General features: G+C 38.8%; 1 protein-coding gene across 5 annotated transcripts in view; it reads right to left on the minus strand.

Moving 5' to 3' along the window:
- Positions 1–16,285, minus strand: part of pde4dip (phosphodiesterase 4D interacting protein) — a 99,726-nt gene that overhangs the window by 40,404 nt on the left and 43,037 nt on the right. For all 5 annotated transcript variants that reach the window (XM_085376806.1, XM_085376803.1, XM_085376804.1 and 2 more), the window contains exons 4-8: positions 8,632–8,742; positions 4,574–4,650; positions 2,917–3,040; positions 2,679–2,830; positions 2,011–2,125 (exon numbers count right to left, since the gene is read on the minus strand). In XM_085376806.1, coding sequence (XP_085232932.1) covers positions 2,011–2,125; positions 2,679–2,830; positions 2,917–3,040; positions 4,574–4,650; positions 8,632–8,742 — 579 coding nt within the window. The remainder of the gene's footprint in view (positions 1–2,010; positions 2,126–2,678; positions 2,831–2,916; positions 3,041–4,573; positions 4,651–8,631; positions 8,743–16,285) is intronic.

The raw sequence follows: 16,285 nt of genomic DNA on the forward strand, positions 1-16,285 counted from the left end.
ATAAGTAGAGATGGTAAAAATGAGACATTTATTCAAATGCAAGCAGAAAAACACAAGCATACAGGGGTTTACATGGTCCTAAAAAGGTGCACATATTTTTAGCTTCATGGTGGCGTGAGCTGTCTACCGTGCCAATGTTCCACTGACCCACATGCAGATATAAAAACAGTTTCATATCTTACTGGGTTGACCTATCTGCTGTTTGAGCCAGAACACTTAGAGCAAAGTGACAGAAGATGAGAAGGGGGGTTGAGGCAACCAGCAGAGAATTTAGACCAGGACTGGCACGCGTGTCTGGATCACAGTCAATGTCTGGAGTCCGTCTACTAAGCAAAAGACCTTTGGATTTTTTTGAAAGATGAAAAAACGTTGGAAAATATTTAATATTCCATATCCAAATATTCAATGCCATTGGACCATATGAATGGAAAAAAATGGATAGTTGTAATGCTGTGATATAATTCAGAGGCAAGTCCTGTTTTGAGACAAGCAGCACAGTAAAGGGTTGGCAAGGTTGTGTGTTGATCCTACACAGAGCCTCAGTGCAATTGTCAGACAGTCATCTACAAATTGTAGCCGTTTACTGTCACCAAGGAACAGTGCCAAACAGCTGGTTGTGGACTACTCTTGCAGTTGTTGCTCTTGTGCAGTTGTTGGTCCTTCAGCCAGCTCGAGTGAAACTGAGAGCTATAAACAAAACCCTGTTGCTCTGTTTGTGTGCCAGCTAACCCAAAGATTGTGCAGAGCTCCTAAGTTGGCTAATTCTGAGACTTTGTTTTTTGCCTGCAGCCTGTCAACCCTTTCTTCTGAGGTGGATGGATTGGCGCCATCAGAATCTAGCCTGTCAAGTCTGTGTGTCCTGCATTTTTCTTTCCTCTTTCGCTGGCAAAGATTCCAGAGAATCTCCCATCGCTGGTGCTTCCTGACTCAGATCTTGGACTTCTGCCGCCAAAGCCCAAGTTACCTGAGCCAGAGCCAGAGGGTCCAATGTTGCCATAGTCATTATCATCTCACTCCTTGACCGCCTGACAAGCTCCTCCTCCACTGTTGGCTTCCTGCGCGCCTTCCAGTGGGGATAACACCTACACTGGTGTTAGAATCTTTTCCATCTCCTCTGCCACCAGGTCGACCCCCAAAATTAAGCCTCTGCTCTGTCCTGCATTTGGGTCAACTATCTGTGCTTCTTTGGTTTGCCCTGAACCCACTTCCAGATCACTCCCTCTGCTGTCCCTGCTCCAACCCACAGAAAATGAGTATCACTTACAAAGACCGTGACACCACAGGTAATTAGCTGCTTGGATATGTGCGCTTAAGGTCTTCTCTTCCACTTTGTTCTAAATCTAGCTATACCCTTACAGCTGACGGTGTACTGCTGATGTGAAAAGTAAGGAGCAGCAGGCTATTGGTTTACTCCTCATAAATTATGTAAATATACACGAGGGACTCTGGGTCAAAACATAGTTTAAAGACCTTCAAGAAACCTCTGAAATAGCACAGAAATGTAAGTCTGCAAAAGTTATTTTGATTATCACATCTTATAATTATTTTATTTGATAGAGACTGAAAGAAATAAGTAACAGAATTATTTAAAACATAAAAGAATTAAATGTCTTTTTTTGTAACTAGTTGTTAAAAATAAAAGATATTTTAGGCATATTTTACTAACTGTAGGTGTTTCTCAAGTTAGTTAGATAAATAAACAGCTTGTTGATTGTACCCATAATACTTTCTTTAATGTCTCTTTCTTACTGGTTGGGCTCTAGTGACTTAATAAAACTGACGTGAATACTGTGCAGCACTGGGGCTCCTGTCTAGTATACCTCAGATAATCACTATGTGCTTTCAGCTGCACATAATAGGAAAATAAATCACTTATTAGGGTCACCTGAACTCTGTCATTTCTTCTTCAGTTTTATAGCAATAAAGTATAACAATATTTGCAATATTAAGGGTGTGCGTGCATGATCGCCTCACCCTCTTATGTTCATGTAAGGAATATCATGAAAATACCTCAGTTTTTCCTACGTCTTTGTGCAGACAAGAGGAAGGGTTTTGAAGTCTCACTTCAAGCTCTTTGACTTGAAGATGCAGTGAATGTTTGTCCTGTGTCAGCTCCTCAATCATTCTGATAAAAAGAAGAAACAGAGACAAGCATTAATGTAGCTAAAGCTGCAGTTTACCCCAGCTGATATGAGGTAAGAGGCATGGCACATCACCAATCTGTTACTTGTCTGCGACAGACCAGAACACGCAAAGTCCACACAGAAAGACTCCGACCAGATGGTGGAGTTGAACACAGGGCCTTCTTGCTATGAGCCAACAGTGGTAACCGCTGTGCCACTATGCACAGGTATTTATGTGCCACCAAAATGCAGTCACATCAAAAATTGAAAAGCTGGTGTTTTCAGGTGATAAATCATACACTGTGCAATGATTTGTTTTTATGAATTAATTATTTATTAAAACTAGCACAGCACTTGTATTTCATTCATTGTACTAAATACTGATTTGCCACAATGATAAAAAACAAAGTGAAATCAATAAAATTAAACATATGGTGAGGTTCATCAAACCCCTCTGAAAAACTCCAATGCACTCATAATGTACAGTGCAAAAAGCTGTTTTACACAAACTGGGATTTTGGTTGCAAGTCTGTGGTTAGCTACATATTAAATTACCTGTCTTTGTCTGTCAGTGGCTGCAAGCTGAGTATTCCACCAGAGGCTTGACTCTTCTCCAACATCTGTTTCTCAAGAGTGAGGTAGCGCTGGGTCTCGGTGTTTGCCAGCGAGGCCATCCGTTCAGCCTCAACTTGTGCCAGCTCAGCCTCCTAAACATATGCATGTTCTCATCAGCATAAATCTCCTTTTGCCTGTTAGTACCATGGAACTGCTTAGCCAGTGCTACTATCTGTACCTCTTGTAGTAGCCGGACTTTGGTTGCCATGATTTCCTGTAAGTGGTTGATTTCCTCCTGCTGCACCACCAGACGCCGCTGCAACTCTGTTTCATTTTGATTAGACAGGCCCTTTGCCGTCGATCTGTATGAGTTGAAATGAATAACGATTAACTTGTACAGGAAGTACTAAAATAAAATAATCCCACACGTATTCAACCTTCCTAACCACACCACAGCTTAGTAAAAATTCAATGGTACGTGCATCATCCTCGAGCTCGGGTCCTCTAGCAGAAGCCTGCTAATCAGAAGGTTGGGTGTTCAAGCCCCATCTTGGCCAACATACTATTCCTAAGTTGTTCTCAAAGAATCTAATGTGTACTATTTGCAAACCTCAAATCGCACACCTTGTCTTTAAAAGCAACATAATTCATTGGATAACCTGTTGCAGTGTCTAAGAATAATTCAGAATGAATAATCAATGATTTTAATATACCACACTGGTTTTACTGGCTAGCTGTTAGCGATCAATCCCAGAGCAAAGGCTCCTTCTTTGCCGTCTTCATCCTGTTCTCTTTCTCTCCCTCTCTCTGCAGTAATGGTGCAGTCAACAAAAAGTTAAATGTTACAGTAAAACAGACTTTACAACCCATTAAAAGGCACACTGATCTGTGTTATTTATAGCAATATTCAAACTGAATACGGGCTGCTGCTGGCCGTTGACAGGTAACATGCTTTTGACTTGCTGTCACCTAAACTGGAGCCGTACTATTAAATAATGAAGCCCAATTTGACCAGAAAAGGAATATAACTCTTTAACTAACTGAAATATTAAAAGAATAAAGAACATAAGCTCCTTGGCTGACAATGGCAATGGCTTTTCTTATTCTTGTCTAAATTATCCACACATGATAACAGCAACAAACTGTGCTGTGATAACAGGAAATGAAAATAATAAAGACAGCCTTTTCCTGAAAAACATGGACCATCTTTCCCTTTAGGGAAATTTACAAAAAAAAGCATCAAATGCACATTAAATTGTGTAATCTGAGGTTTGCATCCTGATCTCAGTATTCTGCTTAGTTTATTGTTTGGAAAGGAGAACGGCTGAAGAAAGAAAGGGAGACAGCTGGCTTGTAAACAGGTGCTGGAGCTCATATAGTTCCCAACTCGGCAAACCATAAAACCTCTGCCCTTTACTCAACCTACTCCCATATTCTAATCACCCTCCCCCTTAAAAAAACAAAAAAACACCCTTAGTAAGACCCTCACTTCTTCTCCACCTTGTCAGTTTCCTACCCTCTTTGTCCTCTATCCCAGAACTCAGAGGGACTTCACAAGCATTTTCGTGCTGAATCCATGCATTCCTTAGAGCTTAGTTTGTGTTGTGATAGCTAGGTTAGTCTACAGGCCAGCAGGCTTGCGTGTGATGAGAGGCCGTGGGGTCCTGAGCTTGCCTTGGCGCTGACGTACTGTTGGACTCATGGGAAACAAACTAGTGATGAAAGGAGCGTTTTTGTGCTTCGCTCAGAGGTTTCCCTAAAGGGATTTCAACAAATCTGTGCATAAGTAGTTGAGTATTCGAAACCGCTTTGAATTTTAAAATGGTTACAGGATGCTAGCGAATTATTTGTTTGATAACAGTGGAAAGGAAAAGTACGATTTCGCAAATACTTACTTTGCTTTGTCCAAAAGCTCTTGTTTTTCCTCGAGTTCCTTTTTCAGACTCTCAACTTCAACCTTGAGTTCAATATTCTGGAAGAAAATCATAGAAGCGGATAAGAACAAACAATAAAAGTTGCAGGTCTGAAATTTCACGTGCATCATATTCAGTGATGGGAATAACGGTGTCACTTTTTTCAGTAACGAGTAATCTAACTAATTACTATTCCTATCGTTACAACGCCGTTACAGTTACTAACAAGAAAATGCGGTCCGTTACTATTTTTCAACAAACAGACGGTTGAAGCTGTGCTGACTACGTAAGTAATCTGGACGCGCGCTCCCGCGGACGGTAATCACGATCACTGTCTAGCACAACACCTGGAGCTAAGGGGGCAAAACAATGGCATGAGTGCTGCTGTTTGACTGAGGAAGAATAAAGTAGTCGTGGTAAGCCAATCACATGACCACTTCAAGACAAAGCAACAAGGTATAGATACCAGTTTTTAAATTGTGCTGATAGGCCACGTAAAACCAGAGTCATGATAAACAATATATACGCGGCGTATTTTCCTCAATAGTTTCGTCACGTTTACTGTCTAAGGACAGCGCAGCAAGCACTCTCTGCTTATGAGCAAAAAAACAGAGGATGTTTTAGGAGTGACAGCGAGAGAGAGAGCAGAGAAAGAGAGAGAGCGAGTTTTGAGACGTTTAGGTGTTTGGAGTGTGTAGTTAATGTGTTGTCTTGTGTAGTTAGTGTGTAGTGTTGTGGATAGTTTTGTGTTGTGTGTCAGAACAATGAGGCAACTGCTGTCTCCAGGTAGAAACCTGCTGCTGTCAGACCTGCAGGGATCAGGCTGTGATGTTCTCCTTTATAGTGGACAGAAATTATTTTTTTTGGAGTGGCACAAATAATTTGTGTGGGATCTCATTGAATGCAGAACAGCTGATTGTTCTGTAAATAGTTTGAAATGGTTATAAAAAAAGGGTAAAAGGTAAATGGCTGCAAATAACTTTGTTGTTTGAAAACTTGTGCATATGATTTTAAAATTGACAATTTATATTTACATTTAAAGTTATGAAATATTATCATTAAACATGTTTGTGGTTGTTACAGTAAAAAATATAACTTTTTCTACTCTGATTTTATTTTATTTGTCTGATTTTAGATCCATTGTGTTAATACAGTATGTCAAAATGAAAACAGAACTGCAAATTCAGACACGCGAGGTTGTGCTGAAAAGAATGATGCCAAACAAGGCAAAGTAAATAGTTTCTAAAGATAAAATGTGGAGGGAAAATCAAAAGTATTTAAAAATGGCCAATTATAACCTGGACCCCAGAGGGTTAATAGTTAATAGTTAATAGTTAATAGTTACTTTTCAAGTAATGAATTACTTTTAGAATCTTGTAACTCAGTTACTAACTCAGTTACTTTTTTGAAGAAGTAACTAGTAACTATAATTAATTACTTTTTCAAAGTAACTTGCCCAACACTGATCATATTTCATGGACAGACTTTATATTATTGCCAGACTAAATTTTAGGCGCTACATTATTCTTTTCCTGGAAGAGCTGGACCACTTTGTGTGGGTTCTCTTCAAGTACACTGGCTTCCTCCCACAGTCCAGAGACATGCAATTAGTGGGGTCAGGCTAATTAATGATCCTAAATTGCCCATAGGTGAGAATGACAGAGTGAATGCTTGTCTATCTCTCTGTGTTAGCCCTGCGTCAGATTGGCAACCCCTCCACAGTGTACCCTACCTTTCGCCCTATGGTCGCTGGTAGGCTCCAGCAATCCTCATGAAGCTAAGTGAAGCAAATGAGTTACCCTGACTTCAATTGACCTTATTTCTGCAGTCGTTGTCATTCAGTCAGTATAGCAGTACAGTAGTATGCCACACGAAACAAGCTTCCAAGTCTCACGTGCTATTCAATATCTCTGTAGCTCAGTAGGTCTATAAATAGGTGGTAGAAATAAGAGCACCTGCTGTATATGTCTCCTTCTGACCCCCAAAAGTGTAACATCCACCACTCCACCCCAAGTACCCAGCAACAACTCTACTTTTAACTTTTAAATCTTAAAGCAGGAACCAACTGGATGAGGACTGACCGTCACTTCACTCACAGTATCCGTCTGCAGTGATTGATGTTTTATGTACACCAATCTGGAATTGCAGTTCAGCACTGCTGCAGTAACTGTCACACAACACAGGTGCTGGACACAAGTGCTGTTGCTTGTATGTGCAAAGAGATGCAACATACACACGTGCATATTGTGCACCGACAAAAACAGTGAAACATGAAGTGGGTCATTGGGTTTATAGCTGCCACTGGAACACAGGTCAAGCAGTTAGGGCAGTTGAAACAATTATTCTCCAGCAGACATGTGGCTCTCTTTAGGTATACTGAGCAGCTTCCACTGAGAGCAATGAATTAAAACCTCATTCCAGGTTAGTATATGTTAAATACTTAACAGTATTTGGATGCTCTTGAAATTCCCAAAATTAACACTGCTGCAGCCCAACAGAAAATCCCACCAAATATTCGCTCTGATCAAAATACAATAGAAAGTGATGTATTTACTTTAAAATTTTATTCAAAAAACATCAACAGAACAGACTGTTGGTTAGAAATAGTTAATGCTACCCAGTAAATTTAGGTCAGAGTAAAAAATAATATCACAAACTAAACCTCCTATTATCAGTTTTAATTGACTTTTAAATAAATACACTTATATGAATATGTAACTGTAACTATGAGTAATTTAAAAATGAATTTGTGTTATTTCTGTGGATCACCTGCAGTACCTTAGCCCACACTTTGGGACTCACTGCTCTATCAGGTTTACCTTAAAATGTGAAATGCCCTCAAATACCTTTTGTTGTGAGTTTGGAGAGTACAAATAAAAATGAACAGAATTAAATGAATCTGTTTTCAGATAGAAAGCACAGATTTCAAGAGTGGATATGCTTTTGACTACGATGACCTGGATGACTGAGAACCTTCACAGACGATATGTTTTTAACTTTTTCTTTGTGTTTTAAATTGTCATGCATTACAGGATTGATGGTTTTCTTTTTGCAAGAAAATATTTTTTTTGGATTTTGACGTTGCTGTAAAATTATACATAACGTTAGAATTAATAGATACTTGCATTAGATACTCGCTGGTGCCAGGTAACAGCAATGACAAGTATTTACTGTGGGTCATAGGGCTGTAGCATATTTGATGAAGCATAAATATATTACAAAAGATTGGTGTGGAAAACAGTGATCACTGTTTTCAGAATCATGTACAGCCCTCTGCTCTCATGCAGATCGATTAGATGAAAAGAAATTATATATATTTTTTATTTTGAAAGACTGATTTGTGAAGTGGCAGAATAAGTTTTATTTTAGTATCAAGTATATATCATTATTGAATTACAAAAATAGAGAGAATTACATTTTAAAATTCACCACTTGTCTAATCCATGAAATCATCTAACAGTTTTGGACACTGTAACATTAATTCAGTCACAACAACAGTTCTATCAGGGTGCTTTATATTGTAATGTAAACACCAAGTCCTATAGCCCAGAAACATTGATGTGGGGAGTGAGGGCATAGGGTATAGGGAGGGATAGGGAAGGAGGGGGGTGTAATAATATTTCTAGGGATCGGGGCCAAAATGCAAATCTTCAAGTAAAATCCATATATATATAAATGTACTTAAGTATTTAGTTACTAATCACTGCTGCCAGAGAGAGTGAACAATTTCAATCCCTTTTCTTGTGACCCTTGGTGCCTCAGAAGGTTGAGGCCCTCCTTTATTTCTGACTGCAGCACTGAGACAACTGTAGTCACTCTAAATCAGCTTCACAAGCAGAAATGTTTGACAGACAGTTTGAATGAACTGCTGCGGAGCAGCCTGAGACCTACTGTCAGTATGAGTTACTGTCAGACACAAACCTGCATATCTTTGCATAGCATATAACTCCACATCAAGTGCATGCAAGTACAGAACCTTTGGAATAACTTGCATGCGCGTGTCACAGTTAAATTATACACAGACTGTTTTTCTTACTCACCCACTTGTGCACGTCATCACTGCTCTCCTCAAATTTCTGCTGGATCTTCTCCTCCAGGAAGTAGATACGCAGCTTTAGGCTGAAGTTCTCCTTCTTCAGGTCATTCAGGTGCTGTGAGATAGTGCGGTAACCACGGAAGCCAGAGTTAGACATGATGACAGGCTGCTCCTTTGTAGGGGGCACCGCAGCCCCCCATTCAGTACAACATAACGTGGGAAAAGACAGGACTGCAGAGAAGCAAAGCCCTGTCTGAAAAATCTAACTGTTCTGATGTTGTATAGCAAAAATCTAATGCTCTAATCTCTCCCACTAGTACACTTCAATAGACAAGCGCAAGATCAGAGTGCTGGTCAAAACAAAAAGTGGACATGAGCTCCTCGCTGTGTGGATTTGTTACAGAGGGGCTCAGGAGTGGCACGAGAGGGGAGGATGAGGGGATGTTTCCTTTTTTACCACGAGAAAGGCATTACAAGAATCTGAGACAGGAGTGAGTGTGTGCTGATAACTGCTACAATACTGAGCTGCTGTAGAATATCCTTTCACTTGTGATTGTGTGTGTGTGGAGTTTAATTGGGATTACATTAGCCTGACATCAAAATAAAATCTCCTTGAACTGAACTGAATATGGGCATTTGTACATGAGCTACTCTTTGTATGTTCTCCAGTACTGACAAGAGCTGAATGTTTACAATACAAGTGATGCAAAAACATGTGCTCTACTAATACAAATTTAAGCTCCACAAAAAATAACAGTTGACTCAAAGCACTTTAGACTACAAGCACACTATGCATTTATCTAGTGTTTTATTCTAGAAACTTTAAGCGCCTTATCTACCTTACTTCAACAGCCAATCCTCAATCGCCCACAATCTAACATGCATATCTTTCCACAAAGACATATGGAGAACATGCAAACTCCATACAGAAGCTATGAGGTCAGAGTGCTAACCACTACACTGCTGTGCAGCCCAATAGGGGCAAATGTGAATTTCTATTCCATTTCAAATTTACATGGTCATTGAATCGTAAAAAGGCATAACTTGGTCATGCGCAGTTAAAGGGTGTCCTTTGAAATATGTACCATGCACGTAGGACTTTCACTTTATAACAATATAAGACCAAATTTAATAAAGCAAAATAAAAGTCTGCTCTAATAAATTAAAACAGTAAATGAATAAATACATGAAAATGCAGTCTCAGGAGTGAAGTTTTCATCTAAAAACAGATTCATAGAACCAGAGAGTACCAAACCACAGGGAGGCACTAATGCTCTACCAAAATTTCTAAAACCAGACGTCTCAGAGTGAACTTGAATCCAGAAGCTATTTAAAGAAACCTTTGCCCCACGGCTGTCACTGAGGAATGCTGAAGTGGGAGACAGTGATCACACATGCAGGGCTGTCCGATGCCAGCACTTCAGATGGCCCTGTGCCACACTGACTGACTGCATATTAAATTACATATGCCTGAATGCATGAACATATATTGTGTACACATACATGCACACAACATCTATGCCGAAAAAGGGGACGGCTATATGCAGAATGTTCATAACTGAAGGCTTTGAACATAAAATGAAATCACTTAGTCAGGGCTATTGAAACTTCACAGGGACTTTGTGCACTTCATTTTAAAAGAACACAGTTTGTTTGAGGTAATGTGTTCCTACTTCTCCTTTGGAGCGTATTTTTCTCCTTAAATCTCAGCTCACACCGCTAAATGGCTGTGTATTTGTGTAAAAACACACACATCTGCTTCTCATAGGGCCCACATCAATCACTAAAGCAATGATGGCAATGATGGAGTTTCTATTTTTAGTGTTCCTATTTCAGTTACAATGTTATAATAAATGAAGATAAGAATGAAGATAACTGTAATGTGTATTTTTCATTGATGACAATAATAAAAAATAAATAACATTTTGTACGAGCACTGTAAAAAGTAAGAAGATAAGTTTAGCATTTCAGTCTATTTTTTATGAATTCATGTGTGAGAGAACACTGAAACCCTGGATGCACACTAGAGTGTGTGTATGTATTTATGTATATACTTGCGTATGTGTGTACTGCACTACTCACAGCTATTTGTCATTAATCAATCCTTGCAAACACAGAGGTTAAACCTGAAATATATTACTGATACAGTAAATATATTAGTGATGACAGTATCACTATATCTTATTCTGACAGTCTGACAACACAAAATAACAAAGATTACATCTGAGAAATTAAGCACATGACCACTTCAGGCCAAAATGATCATAAGAGTTTTTCATGACTGCCACAACTACACTGCAAATCAATCTGGAGTTAACAAGAACTGGAGAAGAAATGTAAACCCGAGGCCATGCAGAGAAAAAAGACTAAATTTATTGCAAAGCGGCATGCCCGTGAAATGAAATCATCCTAATTCTCCAGGACTTTTCCAGCATCAGAGCATAATCCAATACAAGAGAAGGAGGGGAGAAAAGAGAACATTATAACTTTTTTTCCAGGCTGTTGCACCTCCAACTTTTACCACACTATGTTTCATGAGTCAGGAACAAACTCAAAGTCCCATTATTAGAATCAGAAAGTATTAAGACCTGAAATTTCACAGAAGAAGAAGATCCATTTTAAATGTTTTCATTGTCCCTTTCCACATTTCTTTTTCTTAAAAAAAAATCTTATGCCTCTATTAGAAGTTGTTTTGTTACCATGGATGGTAGGAGGGAAGCAAAACAGTTTACTACCCTCTGCCCTCTGTTTAACTGGGAGGTTGCATGTGTGTGTATGAGTTTGTGTGTCCTCCGGATTGGCAGACCATTGGGAGTTTTCCCCCTTTACCGGTAACAGGAGCTCCTTGATGCCAGCTAGCTCAACATTTTCCAGCCATACTCTCTGGCAGTGCCAGCCCGCTAATGCAACTCTGCAGTGGGAATGTCTGATTGTGTTTATTATGCTGCCATGGTCCATGCTTCACGGTGGTTAAAAATTATAATTTGTAAACCTACTTAAATCATCAAGAGAGCCACTAAAAACATCCCCAGGAGCTAATTAAAATTATGGACTAAAAAAAGAGGGATTAATGCTTGAAGCATTCTAGAAACCAGATAACACCTGCATGATGGCTGTATGCTGCAGAGTGGTTCTTTACGTATGACATGCAATTACATATGTGGCTGAGTTCACCATACTAGGAAAGACACTAAGCAATACAGAGAGGTGCAGTGCGCACTGCCACCTGTTAGCAAAAGGGTTCCTGCCCCAAACCCCAGCTGGGGTCTATATATGTGTCAGTCTGTGGGTTTCCTCAGTATGATTAATAAGTATGTAAACTCTGTCTTGTAGTCTAAATCACTTTGAGTGGTCAGTAAGACTAGAGTAGTGCTCAATTAATGTCAGTGCATTACATTTGAATGTGCTCAGTCTAAGTGGTGGGTATATTGATATTTAAGACATTAAATTCGTCTTCATTTGATTCGGATTAATTAAAACAAACAAAAAATAATTTAAAAAAAATCCCAGCACAACGTAATCTCTTTGTCACTCTAATATTTCATGGGATGATTTGAAACAACATTAAACTACAGAGACCACTGGTTATTGCAAACTGCAGATACTGGAGTGTTGTTTTTATATAGGACACACAGTGTCATGAATTTTGAATCCACAGAATTGTGGTTCAGTGTGAATGTACTTAATACTGTAAGCAAAACTAAAGTCCCTGCAAAACATTATATTACACTTAAATTTTAAGAGAACTTAACAAGCAGGAGAAGGCCATGTGCTACTGTTCTCACACTAAAAAAGTGAAAACCTAGCCTTAAAAGTGAACCTAATACACCTAGAAAACTTTTACAAGGTTGTAAAAAAACAAGAAAAAAGAAAGAAACTTCAATGTATTACTCTGAGATAGAACTATATACAGTTCAACTCTATTTTCCAGTGAATAATCATTTCTTCTCACACCACAAGACTCATAACACTATATCCAATGGTTTGGCCAACCTTCAGAGAAAATGTGACTCAATGTTTGAGATTTATTTACTGGGATAATTCATCAAGAGGAAAATTTAAAGATTGGCTGTCAGCAGAGCAAAGCCTGCTGAAGAGAGCGACTCCAAACTCAAACCCAAACAAAATACAGAGAATATCAGTGTCAAAATTCTTAACACAAAGTTAAGAACACAACGTGTATTGATTTAATTACTACGTTCAATTCAAAATAAAGGACAAAATGTATCTCTGTCCATCAGCCACAGGTGCTGTTTTCTGGTCTATCTTGCTAGGTGTGATCTATTAGGCGTTAAACATTAAACCAAATTTAGCCTTTATGGTCTCTTAATTGTTAGATAAGCTCTCTAATCAACAAAAGGAAACAAAAACTCAATTTCTAATCACGAATTTATTCATGATTCAACAAGGATGAGGAACCAAATGCAAAACATGGTAGGGGAGGTAAGGGCTGGTATACTAGACAGAGGTGCCATAATCCCGAGTCTTGACTCATAGTTGACTTTTCCTTATTTTTACTTCCTTTGTCTGATTAGCCTCACCTATTCTACCTAACTGTTCTGTCTTGTCCTGGTTAGCCCTTGTGTGTCAGTTAGTAAATACTGAAATGTCTTACCGTACGTGTTCCCTGCCTGCTTGTTTGCTTGTTTGTGTTTATTCGTTTGTTTGCTCTTGTTTGTTTATTTGTTCCTTTTTTTGGATTTTTTTAAATGAAATGAAACAATAACTTTTAGTTTATTTAGACATAAATTTAGACATAAAGGGACTTTTTAAAATTTGCTTTAATTTCGGTTCAGCAATGAGAGCTGAAATATGAGAGTTGTATGAGTTTAGTAGGTGTCTACATGACTCCCATCTATTGTTTTTAAAAACTGCAAAAGCATACACCTGGTTTCAGTTTTTTAATGGCACATTTGATTCAAATAATATTTGATGGTGATGACCAGATAGAGTAGCATTACTTAATAGTGGTTTTATAAATATAAACTCTGTCTGAGATTGAATGAAAAAGTCTTCATCCAAATGTTGTTCAAACTTCCCATCTGCAAAATATATATTTTAAGTTCACCGGGAACCTTATGATCCAAGCACCATCAATGTGCCTCATAAAGCAATCATTCAAGAAAGAATTACAGCTGCAAAATCAACAATATTTAAACCTCAAGGCAGTAAAATAGATCTGAGCTAATAAGGAGTTTTTGCCTGTCAATAAGTTTAATGGAACTATATGAATTCCAAAAAAAAGTACTTTTAAGTACTTACACACCTCTTCATGTAGCAATAATTATAGGCAGAAGACATCACAGGGTTAGGAGGATGTCAGACTGAGGTCTCATCACATCTCCCTCCTCACACTGTCTGTGTCTTTGGGTTTGACAGAAGCATTCCCAGATGTGGTGGCAGCAGCTGTGTATGAGTAAAGAATGGTGTAGTGCTAAGGAGGTGTCAGTCGCCCATCAAGGTCTTGGAGTAGAATGGCACTGATGGGTGGAGCGGTTCAACTTAGAGGGCTTCAACGGCTTTTCCAACCCATCTGCCAGATTTAATGCAGTGGGTTGGAACAAGCAAAACAAAATAAAAACAACACCCCCCCCCCCGTAACATTTTGACTTTGCAAGTTGATTTTTAAGCATTTATGAGCTGGAGTGTTTATCTTTCAACCCTCTTCCATGCATTGTTTTGGCCAAAGACATACTGTATGTAAAGTGTGTTGCATGTCAAGATGAGGTCAAGGCGAATGTGCTACATGCAGCCTGCGGGAGCAGTTTCAGTGTGGAAGTATGGCTTGCATGACTCAAAAACCTTGGCTGGCCTCGGTGTTTAGCTGCAGCAATCGCTGTGTTTCCATGGCTATTTACCATGCATGCCATTGTTTTCCTTTAATGATGCCAAGAGAACAAGAGGCATGAAGCAAAACAGGATCTGCCTCTCTTTAACAGCACACACTGTGTCCAGACGCTCAGATACGGACTACGGATTATTGGTGGATTATTTACATCTTCTCCACAGCAGGGACAAGCAGGCGCCTGGGCCAACCCCATGTTATAATACAGGATCAAAAGCACTCAGCATTGTAAATGAAACTGGAGCCTGTCAGCAAATCATCTCAGCTGACACATAGTTCTTAATGAAATCACATTAAAGGTTATTTCAGAGGAAGCAGAGGACATAAATAACAAGTAAACCCTATTTTATCACTGTACAGCTGTAGCAGCAATCACAGGTGGGGGTTTAGGATTCATTTTGGAGCTGTTTTGTTTTCTGTTGCTACATCACCTGAAGAAAACAGAGCATTTCTGCATTGATTCAAGATTTTGAAGATTTCTTCACAGTTGAAGAAGAACGATCAGTCCTGTTTCCCTCCTTCCTTTCCCATTTCCAAAATCCATTTACTTTTACATGTCGATATTTCCCTCCATCATTCATATGCCAAGAGCCTGTATTTCCAGGTTTTATACCAGCCTCTGATTTGTTGAGATTATTTTGTCTTCACAAACAATTTGTAATTTGTGGTATCCCGTGCGGCTGTTTCAATCTCATTCACAGATTTATGTATTTTTTGGTCCAACACTTGTTATTCGTTTAATTTTATCAAAAGTTGGCTCATTGATTTGCCCATTTCCAAGAAAAGAATACAAATCTAAATTACTGCATTACTAACCATCAGTGTCAACTTAAATTAATTTCAAACTACTGCCTTTTTGCACGTTCTTACACTCATTTAATTTAATAAGCGCATTTAATTCAATTTCTACTATTGTTTGTGTTTCTGTTGCCAAAAATATCATAAAAGTTTAGCTATTAAAAGACTGCCATTCCTGAGACAGATAATATTTCTTACACTAAGGTTTTTAAAGTAGGCTATATTTAACTTTAAATTATGAAGAGCTTTTAACTTAAGGCTAAATCAATCTTTAAATTGACTTATCTAATAAATTACTACTCATGAGTCAACTTATAGTCAAAGCTCAACTATTCCTTCTTTATGTTCTGCACATTCAAAATAAAGAAGTCACTGACATTTTTCAGGCAACAGCTTTGCCCATTCGAGTAAAGCAACCTTATCAAATTTATAGTGTAGAAACAGTAGCTTTTTAAAATGTTTTATTTTTATCAGGAATAACAGAAAAATAGTGAGCCAGGAAAAATGCTGTGGTCTTGGCTTTGTTTAGGCCTGGATGGAACCACAGACAGTTTACTACTCTTGACCAGTCATAGGCTAAAAGGTTACAACTACCACGGAGTTAACAGTGTCTTTCAGTTTAACCCACAACTGATGTCGTGTATTTTTAGGGGGGAGGGTGTCATAAATACTATATCTAATACATGTCAGGTGAGATCATTTATCGTTTCTGCCCGACTGAAAGGCCTTCTGGAGCTATTTAACAAGAAGCCCCATCCATCGTTATAAAACTACAATTTTATATGATACAGAGACATACGAAGGTCAGTATCTTCCAGGTGCAACACAAGCTGAACACCTACAACTTTAAATTTTACTGGATAAGTGACTTTAAAAGGCTGGAAATGACAACAGGTCTGTGAGAGTCCACTCACAGAAACGGGATCAGATGTACCAGCATCATTTTCCCTCCTAACCCAGGCTGTCTGAGATATCTGACCCCCGGAAGTGAGTGGAGACTGTGACTGATGCCCCA

The sequence above is a fragment of the Diplotaxodon limnothrissa genome, linkage group LG17 (genome assembly GCF_057381915.1).
Source record: "Diplotaxodon limnothrissa isolate DT_005_m linkage group LG17, D_limnothrissa_male_GT1.1, whole genome shotgun sequence".
In the NCBI taxonomy this organism is placed as follows: domain Eukaryota; kingdom Metazoa; phylum Chordata; class Actinopteri; order Cichliformes; family Cichlidae; genus Diplotaxodon; species Diplotaxodon limnothrissa.